At 43.9% G+C, this 20,245-nt stretch overlaps 1 protein-coding gene across 1 annotated transcript in view; it reads left to right on the top strand.

Annotated features, from left to right (window-relative positions):
* The window catches only part of dnah5l (dynein, axonemal, heavy chain 5 like), a 585,621-nt gene that overhangs the window by 129,526 nt on the left and 435,850 nt on the right, over positions 1–20,245 (top strand). Inside the window, exon 13 of the mRNA XM_072508719.1 lies at positions 2,922–3,041. Within this exon, the coding sequence (XP_072364820.1) occupies positions 2,922–3,041 (120 nt within the window). The remainder of the gene's footprint in view (positions 1–2,921; positions 3,042–20,245) is intronic.

The raw sequence follows: 20,245 nt of genomic DNA, 5'->3' as shown, positions 1-20,245 counted from the left end.
GTCACATCCCATTTTCTATAGATTCATTTTATGCTTGTGGGGGAAAGTAGGGGGATATCTAATTCACACAGGAAGGAAACCCAGGGGCCAGCCAGGTGGTGCAGTGGTTAGCACTGCTGCCTCATGGCGCCGAGGTCCCAGGTTCGATCCCAGCTCTGGGTCACTGTCCGTGTGGAGTTTGCACATTCTCCCCGTGTTTACGAGGGTTTCACCACCACAACCCAAATATGTGCAGTGTAGGTGGATTGGCCACGCTAAATTGCCCCATAATTGGAAAAAATGAATCGGGTACTCTTTTTAAAAAAAAAAAGGAAGGAAACCCAAACTCTGTAGGGCCATTTGAACCCATTGTGGCATTCACAGACCACCTTTTGGCTGTTGCAAGGCCCTTTATTGGCAGTGTGGAGTCATAAAGTAGACATCAACACTCTAGATGGGCAGTTAATGCCTGTTTAAGTGATCAAACGTTTTTTCATAATGCTTTGCTCCTCAAACAGGTTTTCAAAAACAGAAGTTGAGCTGTTACAGAGTTAAAGGAAAACTTCTGCTGGATTGCTTTGTTTGACAGGCCATCTGGTTAAGGTTAAAATACTTTAACATCTGTTTATGCAGCTTCAATAGAGTTCGTCATTGACATTTTACCAAGGATTTTTATGCCATTATGAACACTTAGCTAAATTTCAAAATTTCAAAAGTTATACTTAGCAGGAGCTTCTGTGTTCACAGTTTGATTGACAGATTAAAGGAGCTATTATAGGATTAGCTGTCTTTGTATAGATTTCATTGATAGTTTTTTCACTATCAAATGTGTATTAATAAGAGCTGTGTTAGATTGTTAGAAGTTTATTTTTCAATTACATTTGGCTCCTAAGTCTACCCATGGTGGATACTGGATCAATCGCTATGGATCTGGCATGGGGCTAAGAGGGGATATATGGGGTATGCAGCAGAAATGGTTTAGCATATGGAAATCGGTAGAGTTGAGCTGGTGTGAAAGGTGAGGGCTAACAGCCTCAAACACAACTGAGGTTCCAGAAAAAACAGCCTGCCTTGGCATTTGTCCACTCCAGTGGCCATCTACGTTCTGCTTCCAGGGTTGGCGGGCCTGTCTCTATCCTCCCACACCCCCACCCTAGAGTGAAAATTGTGCGTATCGTGTTACTTTTTACCAAGGCAGATCCAGCACATCAGCAAATTTCTTGACTGGAGCTAGCAGTCTTGGAAGTGAAAAGCTCTGAGTCTAGCTAGGTAGCCGCTATCTGCTAATAAACAAAATACATCAAGTATCAGCATGAAAGTGAATCATAAAATTGATTAGAAATTCTGAACTAATTCTTACTATTAAACTGAAGCCTACTATCCTTAGGCTCACGGTTCTAAGGAGCTTTTCAGCTTTTACCCGTGAAAATTGCTTGTGTCATGTTCACGGAATGCCTGCTCACAGGCTATAGCAGCAAAAGAAGCTGCTACAATTATGCATAATGGGCGGAAACTTCCAATATTTTTTCAGAGTGTCGGGTTCAGGTTGAATACCGGCGTGGTTTGTGCCGTCACTCTGGTGGGGTGGACCTGATAAAGCCGGAGATCAAGGCACCATTTTTAAAGTGCATCCTGATCTGCACTAAAAAGGACCCCCCCCCCTTACCCACGGACATGGGGAACACCCCAAAAGCATCGGGGCAATCCCCCCTACAAGCATTGGGGTGGCACTCCCCAACAAGCCTTCAGGTTCCCCCACCCACCCCCACAAGCATTGGGACAATTACCCCCCCACACACACAGGAAGTGAAACGAAATGAAAATCGCTTATTGTCACAAGTAGGCTTCAATGAAGTTACTGTGAAAAGCCCCTAGTCACCACATTCTGGCGCCTGTTCGGGGAGGCTGGTGCGGGAATTGAACCATGCTGCTGGTCTGCCTTGGCCTGCTTTAAAAGCCAGCGATTTAGCCCAGTGTGGTAAACCAGCCCTGGTTTGCTCCTTAAACAGTTTTTCAAAAAAGGAAGTTGAGCTGTCACAGAGTTAAAGGAAAACTTCTGCTGGATTGCTTTGTTTGACAGGCCATCTGGTTAATGTTAAAATACTTTAACATATATTTATGCAGCTTCAATAGAGTTTGTCATTGACATTTACATTGACAGACATGTTCCCCTCTTTTCCACGGAGGCTATTCTTACCTTTGCGCCCCCAGCAGGTGACCCTCGACTGCTTCAAGTTTAAATAAACCTGTTGTGACACTTCCGACATTGTCATATCGGTGAGGTATGAATTTTCAGTGAGTGGGGCACATATTGCTGGGAAGCCCTACAATGATATTCAATTTTATTGAAATTTATTGAAGTAAGGTTCCTGCCAGAAGGAACCTCGTTACATTGGATGTGGTATATCAGGAAACGAGGTCTTGCTGGTGAGATTCTCCTTTTCTGACTCTCAGCAGATTTTTGGCCAGCATCGCTGTTTACGCTGACGGCTATTATATATTATTTTATATTTTCATTTTGTGATTCATTCAGTGTTGAAATGAAAACCATGTAGTGAAAAGATCATAAATAATCATTTTAAATATTTCTGACCTATATTTCACCATTTCAAACAGTTCTCAAATATTTAAATTGCAATTCTAACCAGAAGTTTACTGATCAAATTAAAGTTTGTACTAAAAATAAGGATGAATTAATTATTGGATGAATCAAAATTAGTTATTTGGGGAAAATTAATAAAAATAATCTTTATTATTGTCACAAGTAGGCTTACATTAACTCTGCAATGAAGTTACTGTGAAAATCCCCTCATCACCTCATTCCGACGCCTGTTCGGGTACACAGAGGGAGAATTCAGAATATCCAAACAAGCAGTCATAGTTACGAACACATTTCTATAAACACAAGTCAGCAACAATTTTTTGCTTATTGTTCATTTTAGGATGGAATTGCTGAAGAAAATTAAGAACTGTACTCAGTTGAATTCTGAGTATCAAAAGCATTTTCAGCGAATCAGGGAGAAGCTTCGCGAAAATCCAAAGGACAGGCAATTTGAATTTAGGTAACAGTATTACTTTTACTCAACTTTATTTTGAACCTAATTTTGTTTCTTCCTCCACTTTACAATTGTTTCTGGTTTAAAATTTCTGCACCACCGACACGATCCCTTGCAATGAGATTTTTGCGCCCTACCTGCTGGCGGGGTCTTCCGGCCTGTTGAAGTTGATCCCTGCCACGGGTCCCCCGGCAGTGGGACAGGTGAGTCATGCAAATTGCCATTGACTTTGGCGGGACCCGATGATCCCGTCAGCAGCCACTGACGAGCCGCCTTCACCGCAGGGGCTGGAAAATTCGGCTTGGTCTGGAAGAAAAGGAGGTAGGCAAACTACTTTTGGCTTATGCCAGTACTATGTCAGGCTATGTCAGGCTAAACACTTGGAAGCACCCATCATCTAGTTTAATGTATAAAAGTCTTGTGCATGGTCCATATTCCCTGGAAGTTTCACTCCTGCTGCTTTTGACACTTCTATTATTATTTGTAAATATTGAAAGATACTTTGAATTCAATTTTGAAAGATACTTGAGACTTATCAATATCCAATTAATCAGTCAGGATTTGAGTGCAACCAAGATGAATGCTGAATTTGTAATCTGAGTTTAAGGCTGAATATAACACACTAGTTGTATTACAAAAACATATGACCATAGTGAGTACCAGTCCAGATCGAGTAGGGCAATTGGCCTGTAAGAACAGCTCTTTCTTTCTTCTCAGTCTTCCTTGAGAGTCCTTTTCCACCGCCTACTGCACTGCATTTGCCCAAAGTCTCTTACTTCATACCCTTTTTCAAAGTGCATATCTGAATAGATTATTGACCAGGCTTTAATGGTCCTAATAAGATTTACTTCATTTCAAAGTACCCCATCAGACATTGAGCTCTTTGTCCAAACCTTGGGTTGAAAATTCTGCCTTTCAGGTCATTCATCTGCCATTACCTTCTTGACATTTTGTACAAACCTTTGTCCTTTATCAATCACTCATGAGTCATCTTTTTCCTTATTACATTGCAACGTGTTGTTCCCAAACTAGTTCCATCCTCCCAGTAACATGCCTTCTCTGGTACCAAACTAACTCCCAAAGGTTTCATTCATTCCACTTACAGTTACATATGTCCAAGGCTCTTTGTAAGACCTGCTATCAACCTATTCAAAATGACCATTCTGTTCAGTTGTTCTGATTCCTTATCAAACTGTTCATTAATGGTGTTGTTGACTAAAATCACTTCTGTTCTACTTCCTCAAACTAAGGCACTCACATATTTCAGCACCAAAATTATTTAAATAAGGTTATTTGAAAGCAGGGGTTTATCTCGCTGAATTGGCTAGATAGCTAGTACCTGGCTCAGGATAATGTCAACAGTGTGGGTTTGACTCCCGTCCCGGCCGAGGTAGATTTCAAACCTGCCTCTTCTTCCTGCTCCTGAGAGTAGAAGGCAATAACAAACCACTACTGATAAAAACTGACAAAGAAATTGTTCAGGATGAAGTGGCGGAGCTCTGGACTAACACTGCTCATGCTCCACATAGACTCTGGGGCATCCATTTCAAACTTGCTGAGTGTGAGCAGGTTGGCTACCCCACCCAGCTTGTGTGTGCTTCACAGCAATATTGCTTCTCCTGTAAGGACAAAAGTGCATTATTTAGTCCACCCTATTCTTGCAACACCATACCAGTGTTGCACCACCCAGCATCAGAGAACCAGGTTGAGGTGCCTGCCAGGTTAGCAGGCTTCACCCTTCTATACACCCAAGACTAGCAGGCCGATCTCCCAGCCTTGACCGGCACAGGTAGATGTGCCATTTGGCACTCTGAGCACCACAAAAAATGCCACCCTTAAAAATATCTATACATGGTTTCATGTCAATTTGGTACTCACCCTTGCTGAGGGTGGCACTGGATCCATATGTACTGCTCCATGTCACGCCCATTTACCTGGGCTGCCACCTCCATGCCTTCTTTATCTGTTATGATGGCTTGGGTATGTCCTGCTTGGCACTCCCTGCCTCCACTCATCTGAGAAGCGGCAGCAGAGTGTGCTCCAGCATTGTTCTCACATTTGGCATGCTCAGTGGGTGCAGAGGCCATGACACCTTCCAAATGAAAAGTTTTTAGTTCTTTCCTGGACAGCTCCCTCAAGGTACGGCACGGACGGCACGGTAGCATAGTGATTAGCACTGTTGCTTCACAGCACCAGGGTCCCAGGTTCAATTCCTGTTTGAGTCACTGCCTGAGCGGAGTCTGCACGTTCTCCCTGTGTCTTCGTGGGTTTCCTCCTGGTGCTCCGGTTTCCTCCCAGAAGTCTCGAAATACGTGCCTGTTAGGTGAATTGGACATTCTGAATTCTCCCTCTGTGTACCCACACAGGCGTCGGAATGAGGCGACGAGGGGATTTTCACAGTAACTTCATTGCAGTGTTAATGTAAGCCTACTTGTGACAATAAAGATTATTACTATTAGGTTCTTCGTGACTCTTGACAGGCTTTGGGCAGTTGTCTCTACTCTATTTAAGGTGCCTGCAGGGCCCCCATTGGAACAGACGCTCAGCATGCTCCTGTCTTCAGCGGCAGCGCTGTGGAGTCTTTAATTGGCCTGCCAGTGTGAAATAATGTCCGGGTTGCAATCATAGGTGGAGTGGATAATCCATCAGCACATACATGATGCCCGCAAAATTCAGGCTATTGAGTACATTTTTTAAAATTCACTCATTTATGGGATGTGTCATCGCTGGTTAGGCCAGCATTTATTGCCCATCCCTAGTTGCCCTTCAGAAGGTGGTGGTGAGTTGCCTTCTTGAGCCGGTGCAGTACTTGAGGTGTAGGTACACCCACTATGTTGTTAGGGAGAGTTCCAGAATGTTGACCCAGCGACAGTGAAGGAGCGGTGATATATTTCCAACTCAGGGTGGTGAATGACCTGGAGGGGAACCTCCAGGTGGTGGGACTCCCAGGTATCTGCTGCTCTTGCCTTCTAGATGGTAGTGGTCATGCGGTTGGAAGGTGTTGTCTAAGGAACATTGGTGAGTTACTGCAGTTCATCCTGTAGATGGTACATATGGCTGCACCGTTCGTTGTTGGCGGAGGGTTTGAATGTTTGTGGAAGGAGGAGCAATCAAGCAGGCTGCTTTGTCCTGGATAGTGTCAAGCTCCTTGAGTCTGTTTGGAGCTGCACTCATCCAGGCAAGTGGAGAGGATTCCATTGCACTCCTGACTTGTGCCTTGTAGATGGTGGACAGGCTTTGAATAAGGTACTGGAGGTTCTAAGAAACTCAAGTTTTATTGAGGAGCTGAAGGAAATTAGTATTAGTAGAGAAATGATTTTAGGGAAATTAATGAGACTGAAGGCGGATAAATATCTAGGGCATGATAATCTTCATCTCAGAGTACTTAAGCAAGTAGCCCTAGAAATAGTAGATTCATTAGCGATTATTTTCCAAAATTCTTTGGACTCTGCAATGGTTCCTACAAATTGGAGGATAGCTAATATAACCCTGCTGTTCAAAAAGGAAGGTAGAGAGAAAACAGGGAACTATAGACCAGTGAGCCTAACGTCGGTAGTTGGTAAGTTGCTAGAGTCCATTATCAAGGATTTCACAGTGCAGCATTTGGAAAGCAGTGGTGTCATCAGACAAAATCAGCATGGATTTAAGAAGGGGAAATCATGTTTGACAAATCTATTGAAATTCTTTGAAGGTGTAACTCGTAGAGTTGACCAGGCAGACCCAGTGGATGTGGTTTATTTAGATTTTCAGAAGGCTTTTGACAAGATCTCGCGTAGCAGATTACATGGGATTCCGGGTCGAGTTTTGAGATGGATAGAAAGCTGGTTAGCAAACAGGAAGCAAAAAGTTGGTATAAAGGGATCTTTTTCCGGTTGTTAGGATCCCAACTGTTCACATTATAGACTCATGATTTGGACGAAGAAACTAAATATAGTGGGCTAGATTCACTGCTGTCGGGATTCTCCGTTACGCCGGCAATGCACCTACGCCCGGGGATTTCCCGATGGCGGGGGGCTACCCACAATGGGAAATCCCCTTGGCCGGCTGGCGGGATGGAGAATCCTGCTGCCAGCCAGAAAACTGGTGTGGCGAGATGAAGAACCCCACCCAGTATTTGACATTGTTGTCCTTTTCCATAACAATCTTGAATTTAATGGAGTTATGAAGTTATGATCACTGTCTGCAAAATGATCCCCCACTAATACCTCAACCACTTGCCAAATTACTGAAAATTTAGTCCGGGACCGACCCCCCCCCCCGCCCCGTGTCCTTTTACGTATTGGCTTAAAAAGTTCTCCTGGATGCATTTTAAGAATTCCGCTCCCTCTAAACCTTTCACACTTTGGCTTCCCCAGTTAATATTGGGGAAGTTGAAATCCCCACTATCACTACCCTATGACTTTTAGACTTCTCTGAAATTTGCCTACATATCTGCTCTTCTATTTCTTTCGGACTGTTTGGGGGCCTATAGAAGATATCCACCAATGTGATTGCTTCTTTTTGGTTTTGGTGCTGGACTTTATGTTCCAATCATTAAAATGAAAAGGCATCATGGAATTTACATGCTGCCTACTGCCACAGCTGTGGCTCGGGAAGATCACAAATCACCACACTATTCCCCAAAACAATGTGGACCAATTTTGCGCCCTTAGAATTTGATTTTGTGATTATAATATATTGAAACTAGTGCAAAGCCTAAGCGATGGGAAGTCAACTCCTTGTTTGCAACAAATTACAAAATGCTGTAACAAATTAAACATAATTTTAGTCTATGATTAATTATTTATTGGATCATGGTAATTGTTTCTGAAGCTGAAGTTTAGTATCCTGAAGGCATTAATGTGTGTCTGTAGCTTTAACACAGGCTAGTTAAATTATGGAAACATTTATTGAATCCTCTGCCATTAGTGTCATTTTGACCAGAAGTATCTCTGATAGCTGTCTCGACAAGTGTTAATTTCCTGCACTGATGGGTTGATTATAGTGGTTGGAAGAGATCACAAGATTTCTTGGAAATTTGCAACACCATTCAATTTAAAAATGTCATGTGATTGATATCCAGGTGACCTTGTTAAAGTAGCTGTTCTTATTGACAGCGATGTCTAAGGTGAAGCTGATATTTCACCCTGAGGGCGAAGGATCATGATTTGGACAGCTTTGATGGACAGCTTCGTAATTAGTAGCTTATATTAAGTTACACACTCAACTCAAAGGTCTGTCTGAAGCCTGAGGAGATACAAGACTAGATGGAGAACAAGGCTGATGAGACTTTAAAAATGCTGCTTTTCAGAAGGCTAGAGACCTTTCATGCAGGTGTGGAAGACTGGGCCCAGTATATCGAATGGATATGGTATCTCTTCCAGGCAAATTATATTGTTGGAGATGACTTCCTGCAGGCTCTGACTTTCAGTGTAATTATGAGCCTCATCTACCCGGCAGCCCCGGACTCAAAAACCTTTAATGAATTCAAATGACCTGTTGCGAATCATATTGACCCCAAGCTGTCGGTATCCATGCATCTTTAACACTGCTGAGCGAACCCCTAGGGAATTGGTTATGGATTTTATGACCCACTTTCGCAGGTTAGCTGAGCATTGTGACTTTGGCCCATCCCTCCCTGAGATGCTGAGAGATCAGTTGGTGTGCGGCATAAACAATAGAGCTACCCAAAGGAAGCTGTTAGCGGAATCATCCTTGGATCCGAAACAGGCCATAGAGTTGTCGCTCTCCCATGAGACAATGGAAAAAGAGGTTCAGGAACTCCAGGGTTCCATGGACTACGATGAGCACAGCTTTGGCCGGTCCTCATTCCAGCGAGTGACACTCCCCACAATGAATATGACTTACACAACCCAGTGCAGTGATATGCATCACTGTATATACACAAGGGGTTAATGTAAATACACTACAACTAAGTAACCACTAGAGGGAGCACCAGTGATGTATATATACATAGACAAACAGGAAGTCAGCAGGCACTCTTCACAGGAACGGCAGGAATGGTGAGCAGGACACAGACCGGCAGCTCAGATGTAAGATAGTATAAGCGCTGAAGAGAGAACAAACTCATTAAAAAATAAAGCATCTACTTCAACTGTAAGACTACGAGCTTTATTCAGGCAGAAGGAATAATACATGGTACCAGGTGACTTCAGAACACTTACTAGAAAAGTTACACAAGATGCAGACAAAGCAAGATCGAAAACAGAAGAAAACCCGTACGTGGGGAAACTCCGTTGAGTCGATGAAACTCGTTGGAACTCCACCGCAGCTGAAAACAACCCGTAATTTAAGTCATAGATGGAAAACTTGTAAACAAACGTTCGAACTATATATTGTAGCTAATGAGTTGAGCACGGCCTCAGAAGAAATGGAAATAGTACTTCTACTAGCAGGACATGAAGCTAGAGAAATCTATAACTGCTTTAATTACTTGAAAGGTGAAGACAACACCAAATTAGAAGTAATACTTAAAAAATTTGAAGATCACTGTAATACCAGTAACAATGCTGTTTTAAGACATTTAATGCTCAGGCACAAATTGCACAGGGAACGAATGTTGCGAAACTCAAACAATCATCAGAACAGAAAGGTTTAATGCTGGAAATCATGATTGACAAGTGCAGATCGCAAGAAAAAAATAACTTTAAGTTTTTAACAAGAAAAAACTGCGAAGAAGTTCTTTTCCATGAGTCTGCAGAAATTAAAATGTCGTCTGAGCACATTTTAAACTGCCCAGGGAACAAAAGACGCATATCTGGGTCTGCGCATGCGCAGGAAACGTCAACCGCGCTTGCGCAATTGAAAAAAGATGTTTTCGATTCCGATCGTTCTGCTCATGCGCAAGCCGCGCATGCGCAGTTGAACAAAAAGAGCGCACAGCTCAAAGAGGGATCTGCGCATGCACAAGTTGCACATGCATAGTTTACGAAAAAGCGCACAGTAAAGGAAAATCGATTTGCGCATGCGCAATCGATTCCTGCGCTTTACGTCACGAGCGGCATGACGTCGGACAACTCAGACCACGCTCACTTAAAAGGGGACATGCCCGAAAATAACAAACAAGACTCTTAAAGGCACAAAACCAACAAATTTAACCTCAAAAGGCACAACAGTGCCTGAACTTCTACCAGCAGTTGAACATAACTTTCGAAGCACACTGGAACAAGCAGTTTGCACCACCCAAAGTGAAGAACACAATGACAAATCCGATACCAAAGAAGATGATTTGTTCACTGAACATGAAGAGGACAATAACAAATCCGAAACAAAAAAAGATGATTTGTTTATCGAAAAACACTACTCAGACATGGCTGAGTTATTCGGATATGCTAATCGTAGCATCAGCGATAAGGTTGAAAAGCTCAACACGACTCGACTCATGGTAGATGAATCCAATACCATGATGCAATGGCAGATCGTCGATACACTGGATGACAGCAACCTGTCAAATACCCAAGAAGAAAACAATGTCACACAGCGATACTGAACGACTCCGTTGAGAGAGCACAGATCGACTCCACAGAGATTATACTGCACGACTCCACACAGGGAGCGATGAAAGACTCCACAGAGAGAGCGACACAAGCCTCCACAGAGAGCTCGTTGACAGACTCCAAAATGGAAGCAACTAAAGACTCCAGAGGAAAGTCCATGCATGAACAAGACCATGAAGGTCTATGAACCTTATCTGAGCAACCAGAAGCAGACTATGAAAGTCTACCAAGCTCACATAATCAACAAGAAGACAATGTAAGTCTACCCACTGTATGTGAGACAAGTGACGAAGAAATCACAATTCCCATACAAGATGTGCAAGATCACAGTGAGACTGACGGATCTCAGCTCGTCTGTACAAAAGAACTTGATTATCAAAACATAACGACTCATGAGTCCAGTGAGACCGTATCAATTGAAACCTCATCTACTCTAAACTACTCACAAGAAAATGAAATCTTGAAGATTTTGACTCCAGAAGAGGAGCACCAAGAAGCCAAAGATGATTCCAATGAACCAGAAATGACTCCAGAAGAGGAGCACCAAGGAAGCAAAGAAGAGGAATCAAATCCACCACAAATGACTGATGGCAGCAAGATCAATGCAACATCAGATCATTCAAAAAATCCTCAAGAAGAAACGCTCAATGAAACATCAGATACCACAAAAGTACACTAACAGCAATAAATTTGAGAATTACTCAAATTATCCACACGGAACAGTCATTGAGCGCAACAAGAACAACAAAAATCACAAGAAGCACAACAGAAACAAGAACAACAACAATAACAAAAAAAACAAGAAGCACAACAAGAACAACAACAAAAACTACAAGCATAACAACAAAAACTACAAGCATAACAACAAGAAGCATAAGAAAGACGACAACAGCAAAAACAAGCGTGACAAAAACAACAACGAAAACAACAAAGACAGAAACAACAGAAACAATGAGACAACGACCTGTACAACATGGTACAACTCTGCACATGAAGGATAATGCAACAGCACACTCCAAAACAACAACATTCATACCATGGCATGACAATGAATCTCACAAATTCACATTTGCTCCAGAACAAACAAGCACACCAGCTTTCAAGGCAGATGACACACTAAATCGATACCACAAGCACAGAAAAAAGTCCACGTCAGTCAACATCGGTGGTTCGACCATTTGAACACCTTGTGATGATTTGTTGCTAACTTAAAAACAAGAACACTGATGACATTCACAATATCAATATCACCACATCAACAACAGAAGAAAAAAAACTCAACCGAACAAATTCATAAAGTTTGGACTCAATTTTTTAAAATTAAGATTGGACTCATAAATATTAATTGGCTTTGTATAATCATCAATATCATCGCATCTTGAACATATCATCATTTATCTACCTGTTTTGTACAATTTTCTTTAACAAAGTACAGAAAATATGTAAAAAGGAAAAAGGGGGTATGTTGTGATATGCATCACTGTATATACACAAGGGGTTAATGTAAATACACTACAACTAAGTAACCACTAGAGGGAGCACCAGTGATGTATATATACAAAGACAAACAGAAAGTCAGCAGGCACTCTTCACAGGAACGACAGCTGGTGAGCAGGACACAGACAGGCAGCTCAGATGTAACATAGTATAAGCACTGAAGAGAGAACAAACTCATACAAATAAAGCATCTCCTTCAACTGTAAGTCTACGAGCTTTATTCAGACACAAGGAATAATACACCCAGTCCCCTCCAAAACAGCATAGTGATCAGACCAGTTAGCCAAGTGTCTCCACAGAGGATAGTAAGGAATACCCGCATTTATGCTGTACTTGCAGTCACAGGAACCGAGGCGGTTGAGGCCACCAGAATCGCCAACAAGCATGTTGTCCTGGATGATGAGCTGAGCCGCCTGGAGAATCTGGGCATCACACGCCTGCTCCAGTTCGCAATGTGGGCAGCGGCAGTGGTCCCAGTGCTGAAGCCAGACAAGATTGTTCACTTGTGCGGCGACTAAAAAATGAGGGTTAACAAGGCCCCCTGGCTGGACAGGTACCCCATGCCACACGTAGAGGACCTGTAAGCGAAGGTAGCTAGGGGCCACTCCTTCATGAAACTGGATATGAGCCCCAGGTACCTCCAGCTGGAGTTAGACGTAACATCCAGAAAATACATCACCATCAACACCCACACGGAGCTGCACGAGTACACCCGGCTTCCATTGAGGATGTCATCCAGAGAGTGTCGGAAAACATCCTCCAGGGTGGCTGTCTACCTGGACGATGTACTTATCACAGGAGCCACCGTGAAAGAACACCTGGGCAGCCCAGAAGAAGTCCTTCAATGGTTTTCCGACGTGGCGTTTGCCTGAAGAGGGGCAAGTGCGACTGCCTGGCGAAAGAGGTCACATATTTGGGACACCCTGTCGATAAGGGCGGATTACACCCAGTGGAGGAAAATGTCCAGGCCGTCAATGGAGCTCCGACACCTGAGAACGTGGCAGAGCTGAGGTCGTTCCTGGGACTTGCCAACTATTATGGGAAGTTTATTCCGAACCTAACTACCTGTTACTGTCTCTTCCCGCGCTCCTGAGAAAGAACCAGAAGTGTATGTGGAAAGCATCACAAGTGGAAGCATATGCCAGGGTGAAGCGATAGCTGTAATCTTCAAAATTGTTGACTCATTACAATCTGGTGAAGCCGCTCATCCTCACGTGCGATGCCTCCCCATATAGCATTGGGGCAGTGTTGTTCCATCGGTGGGACAATGGGTCAGAAAGGCAGATAGCCTATGCGTCCAGGGCCCTGGCCAACGTGAAGCACTGTTCTGCGCAAATTGAAAAAGAAGCCTGGCCTTGATTTTTGCAGTTAAGAAATTCCATCAGTACATCTATGGGCATCATTTTACTCTAATCACGGACCATAAGCCCCAGCTTGGCCTATTGAAGGAGAATAAATTGATACCGTGAATAGCCTCAGCCAGGATTCAATGGTGGGCTTTGTCGGCGGTGTACAAACACACATTCAATATAATCTGGGCGCACAGACTGCGCCGAAGAAGGCCTTAGCCGACCCCCGCTCTGTATCCCCCTAGTGTTAAATTTTATGGACACATTACCCGTCACAGCCGCCCAAATCTGTGCATGGACTCAAAAGTACCCGACATTGGCAAAACTCTCCCACGACGTCCCATACGGCGGACTTCAGGGGAAGCTCCTGAAGGAACTGTGGGTCTACACAACAAAGCAGCAGGAACTCAGCATGGCAGACGGCATCATCCTGTGGGGAGCCCGCGTGGTTGTCCCGCAGCCCGGTCAGCGAACCATCTTTCAGGACTTGCATAGCGGACACCTGGGGGTTTCTAAAATGAAGATCCTCGCTAGGAGATACTTGTGGTGGCCAGAGCTCAATGGCGATATCAAGTGATCGGTACAGCAATGCGTGTTTTCCAGGAGCTCCAGAAACATCTCCCATGAGCCTCGTTGGACCCTTGGGAGTGGCTGGGACACTTCTGGGTGCAGTTGCACACCAACTTTGCAGGGCCCTTCTTGGGACCAATGTTTCTGCTACTGATTGATTTTCCACTCAAAGTGGATGGACATGCACCGAATGTCTTCCGCCTCTTTGTGTGTCCCCACGGAGAAGATACGCCAGTTCTTTAGCACCCACGGGATTCCAGAACTAATTGTCACTAACAATGGGACCCCTTTACCAGTGAGGAACTTCAAGGATTGATGTGCGCTAATATGGTGAAACGCATCCGAACTGCCCCATATCACTCATCTTCCAATAGTCTGGCAAAACGGGCAGCCCACACATTTAAACGGGGCATGGGAAAACAGACTGCAGGATCAGTTGATACAAAGCTGACACGACTATTCCACATGCTACAACCGAGTAGTGCCAGCAGAGTTGCTGATGTCTCCGGACCATCTGACATTCCTGAACCTTGGCAGGAAGGTAGAAAAGGAGCAGGGCCCTCAGGAGAAGTACCATGATCATCAAACATGAGACAGAGGATTTAAACCTGGGGATGCGGTCCACATGCAAAATTTTGGGGACTGAACCCAGAAGATTCCAGGGACCATAATGAAGGGAACAGGACCAGTCTCTTACATGGTCAAAACTGGAAATTAAACCATGTGGACCACCTCAAAGGCAGGGAGCCTGCCCCAGATCAAACAATGCTGGACAAATTGGTCTCACTGGCCTCCCCTGTTGCTGTCATCAAACCAAGGAACACTTCCCCCTCAGAGACCTGTGCTCAGGCCAGCAGGATGCGGACGACTCAGCATCTGATATGGACACAGAATCCACAGTATTTTCAGCGGCCATTATGGTCGGATAGGGATCTCTGGCAGGGCTGCCTCGATGTTTGGCACAAAAAGGGCACTCCCTGACATGATATATGATCCAGCCCCACAGTTGCGAGAAGCATAGCCATGGGCAAAACAGCGAAGGAGACCCCCATGTACAACCGGCTACCAAGGGATCTTTTGATTTTGGAGGCCCATGAGATGCACGGGGACACTGCAATTGATCTGCCTGTGGGACTCATGGAATACGAGCTCCTTCGCTAGTGGACAGAGACCCAACAACTGGGGCTCATGAAATTCGCCCTATAAAATCCGGCTGGACCGTACTGGCTAAAACGGCAGTCCCGATTGGGACCTCGGAGCTGTGAGCCACATTGCGGCCTGTGCTTTTGTTGTTGAATTAAACCTCTTTTTACTTTCTCTAACTTCCTGAGCTTTCATAGACAGGATTTTCCATCACCCCCACTAATGGCGTAGGTCATATGATCCTGGGAGTCCTGTGAGATTATGGCTCATCTTTAACCAAAATGGAACTTTCCCATCTCATTCTCATATCATTTCCTTTTCTTGGTGTCCAAAAATCTATTGATCTCTGCCTTGAATAAAATCAATGATGAAGCATCCACAGCTCCCTGGAGAGAATTTCAAAGATACACAACTCACTGAGTGAAGTAATTCCTTCTCATCTCCAAACTTAAAGAATTGCACCCTCGGTTCTCCAGCCAGTCAGCATCTATGCTTTCAAAGCACCTCACAATCTTATGTATTTCCGGGAGATGGTCTCTTATTCTTCAGAACGCCAGCACTTATAGGCCCAAAATACTCAAACTTTCACCATGGGACTTTCATCATACATTGCCGTTCCATATTAGTACCAATACAAAGCTATATCAGCTCATTTTTACACAAGAACCAAACACACAGCATCACCCCTCGTAGGTTCCTCAACAGAAACGGATGATAAGAACTTAAGAACATAAGAACTAGGAGCAGGAGTAGGCCATCTGGCCCCTCGAGCCTGCTCCACCATTCAATGAGATCATGGCTGATCTTTTGTGGACTCAGCTCCACTTTCCGGCCCGAACACCATAACCCTTAATCCCTTTATTCTTCAAAAAACTATCTATCTTTATCTTAAAAACATTTAATGAAAGAGCCTCTACTGCTTCACTGGGCAAGGAATTCCACAGATTCATAACCCTTTGGGTGAAGAAGTTCCTCCTAAACTCAGTCCTTAATATACTTCCCCTTATTTTGAGGCTATGCCCCCTAGTTCTGCTTTCACCCGCCAGTGGAAACAACCTGCCCGCATCTATCCTATCTATTCCCTTCATAATTTTATATGTTTCTATAAGCTCCCCCCTCATCCTTCTAAATTCCAACGAGTACAGTCCCAGTCTACTCAACCTCTCCTCGTAATCCAACCCCTTCAGCTCTGGGATTAACCTAGTGAATCTCCTCTGCACACCCTCCAGCGCCAGTACGTCCTTTCTCAGGTAAGGAGACCAAAACTGAACACAATACTCCAGGTGTGGCCTCACTAACACTTTATACAATTGCAGCATAGCCTCCCTAGTCTTAAACTCCATCCCTCTACCAATGAAGGACAAAATTCAATTTGCCTTCTTAATCACCTGTTGCACCTGTAAACCAACTTTTTGTGACTCATGCACTAGCACACCCAGGTCTCTCTGCACAGCAGCATGTTTTAATATTTTATCATTTAAATAATAATCCCTTTTGCTGTTATTCCTACCAAAATGGATAATCTCACATTTGTCAACATTTTATTCCATCTGCCAGACCCTAGCCCATTCACTTAGCCTATCCAAATCCCTCTGCAGACTTCCAGTATCCTCTGCACTTTTTGTTTTACCACTTATCTTAGTGTCGTCTGCAAACTTGGACACATTGCCCTTGGTCCCCAACTCCAAATCATCTATGTAAATTGGGAACAGTTGTGGGCCCAACACTGATCCCTGAGGGACACCACTAGCTACTGATTGGCAACCAGAGAAACACCCATTAATCCCCACTCTTTGCTTTCTATTAATTAATCAATCCTCTATCCATGCTACTACTTTCCCCTTAATGCCATGCATCTTTATCTTATGTAGCAACCTTTTGTGTGGCACCTTGTCAAAGGCTTTCTGAAAATCCAGATATACCACATCCATTGGCTCCCCGTTATCTACCGCACTGTTAATGTCCTCAAGAAATTCCACTAAATTAGTTAGGTACGACCTGTCCTTTATGAACCCATGCTGCGTCTGCCCAATGGGACAATTTCCATCCAGATGCCTCGCCATTTCTTCCTTGACGATAGATTACAGCATCTTCCCTACTACCGAAGTTAAGCTCACTGGCTTTCTGCCTACCTCCTTTTTTAAACAGTGGTGTCACGTTTGGTAATTTGACTGAGCATGTGTTATCATGTCCACAGCTTGTCGTAGAAATGATTTGTCCATCAATGAGTTACGTGTTCCACGTATCAGTGCCATTCTCCATCCAGGAGCCGCAGCTGGGCAGGCCCTCCCACACGGCCCAATCTCATCGGAACCAAATCCTGTCATCCACATATTCCACAGGCACTCAAGGTGCAGTTGACATCCTTAACTACAATCATGTTTCACCCACGGTGACGTGCCAGTTACAATCAGCACTCACCACACCAGCAACAAAAGCAGCAGCAATCTGAAAAAGCATTTCTTCAACGGCATCATCAGGTGGCCCATTTGGATAAATGTCGCGCACCCAGGTCCCGCAGGGTCTTCTAGTTTCAAACCGTTGCGTTCCAAACTCATACGTCCCCCTGAGCTTGATGTTTCAGAACCCAGGTATCTTCGAAAGAATTGTCCTTTCCAGCTACAGAAAAGGAGGAAACAGCAACAGAAGCCTCCAGGCATCTGTAGCCACCAGCCGGAGCAAGCAGCAAACACGACCTGCAGCTGTGAAGTGTGTCATGATGTGCACTCATGCACATAATGAGATACAGATAGACAGTGACAGACACCCAGTACAGCCAATCAACACACAGGACAGAACACAACCACTCACCAGGCAGAACACTAGAGGGGGTCTCCCACTATAAAACACACGAGGCATCAGCACTCTGCCTATTTCCACTGGTGACAACTGTAGTGACAGTCAGGGTGTAAAAATCAGTTAGCACCTTCTACACGTGGCTCAGAGCTAGTCTGGTCTAGTTAGTTATAGTAAGCACACTTAGATTAGTAGAGTGTCAAACCCACAGCGAACTGTGTGCACTGCTTAAGAAGTTCAATAAAGCGTATTGAACCAACATCACAGTTTGGAGTCTACCTTCTGATAGCAGAAGGGAATCTAAAATGTATCACCGTAATTTAAAATGGGGATCAATAAATATATTAGTAACAAATTAAAAATATAAAGAGATGATGTTTAGCTGCCAGGTTTAATGAATGATTTGACTTGAATACCATAAATGTTACTCCAGTGAAGGTGATTTGTGTCTGATATTTTCTGTTGTACAGAAGTTTTTCTCCAAGCTGTGATTCTTTTTTCATTATGGGAATATTATATCTGACTCTTGTTGATTGAAACTTTTTTGCTAGTATAATTAATTGAGTATGACATGACTGTTCTGTGGAAATTAATTCTGCATTGAGAAATATTTTTACCAGAAGAGGGAGCACTTGGCACATGGATAGGCATACAGCTCACATTTTCAGGCACTGCAACGTGTTCATACGTCCAGTTGAACAAGAAACATATCTAAAATAAGAAAAATACTGCGGATGCTGGAATCTGAAACAAGAACAGAGAATGCTGGCAAAACCCAGCAGGTCTGCCAGCATCTATCAGGAGACAAACAGAGTTAACGTTTCGAGTCCACAAATACTTTGTCAGAACAAGAAACATGGCTCATTAGCTTTTAATTTGGCATAAAATATTTAAAACATAGGACTCAGTTGTAAGAATAATGTAAGTGGCTCAGCATGGTAGCGCAGTGGTTAGCACAGTTGCTTCACAGCTCCAGGGTCCCAGGTTCGATTCCCGCCTTTAGTATCCAAAAATGTTAAGTGGGGTCACTGGGTTACGGGGATAAAGGGGATAGGGTGGAGGCGTGGGGCTTAAGTAGGGTGCCCTTTCCAAGGGCCGGTGCAGACTTGATGGGCTGAATGGCCTCTATCTGCACTGTAAATTCTATCATTCTATGATATTAAAACTTATACATCATGAACAAAAATAAGAAGAAATCCTCACCTGAAAAAAGTCCAATCTTCTACAGACTTTCAAGTACGATATGGATCGGGATTCTACGCTTCGCCATTGGGCAGAGAATCGCGGCTCATCAAAAAATTGAGGTTTGCAGTGACGCCCATTCCAACACCACCCTCGCTGGCATTTATAAACTGCATACCTCCAGTTTTGCTACTTTTGCCTAGGAGACAGTGGGAACAACATATTGTTTCATTTCCTTTTAATTTTCAGGTCACACTTCAGGATGCTCAAAATGAATGGAGATGATTTGTTTCAATACCCCAATTTATGTGAAGATCTTAGTTTGAAAATAAGGCGTTTCAGTGTGCATAAAAACGAAAATGGCTCCATTGCAAAATATATTGATATTTTTGGCTGAACTTGATTGAAAGGACATTGTCGACTTTTGATCCTAGAATATAGCTGAATAATAATTACTTCTTATTATAGTACACCCATAGGGGCACCGAGGCTTACTCACAATCAATTCTTAGAGAGAGGATGAATTACAACCAATGACCTGGAACTTGCATGAATCGTTGAGAAGGGCACTGAAAGTAAGTGCTGCCGACACTACCTTCAAAACCTGCTTCAGTCAACCCCTTAAGACCTCCGGCCAGCAGTGCAGCCATATCAGTGGGAGAAGTACAGGAGGTCACTGAGTCAGCCACTGCTAAAGCCAACAGGGAGAGGCACTTGCTAACAAAGCGGAAGGAGGATCCCGAGTCACCCTATCTTTGAGTGGTGGGATTCGAACCCAGGTCTCCAGTTCATTATCCCAGGTCGCTGGATTATTAGTCCAGAGATAATACCACTATGCCACCACCTCCCTTCATCATCAGGAGACCTATGCAATGCTCAGTGGTGGCTCGGATTGCCATGTGACTGCTACGGTATTTCCCCTTTGCTTCCTTCCTAGGGTTTGCCACTGGATTCAACAACCATCTGTATAGTGTTTGGCCTTTATTGCCAAGAATCCAACCTTAAAGTCATGCAGGGGGAGTCAAAAGCTCAGGCACCTGGGAGAGCCTTTGTAGATGACATGGCTGCTTCCATAGAGCTGTACGCACAACTGCAGGATCCATTGGTGTTGATCGCAGATCATTTGTATGTTAAGGGAATGGAATACCTTCCTCTTAATGAAGGCTGCTGGCTTTCC

This window comes from Scyliorhinus torazame, chromosome 6, assembly GCF_047496885.1.
Source record: "Scyliorhinus torazame isolate Kashiwa2021f chromosome 6, sScyTor2.1, whole genome shotgun sequence".
Taxonomy (NCBI): domain Eukaryota; kingdom Metazoa; phylum Chordata; class Chondrichthyes; order Carcharhiniformes; family Scyliorhinidae; genus Scyliorhinus; species Scyliorhinus torazame.
Note: the sequence above shows the minus strand (reverse complement) of the source record. Positions and strands in the feature narration are given on the sequence as shown.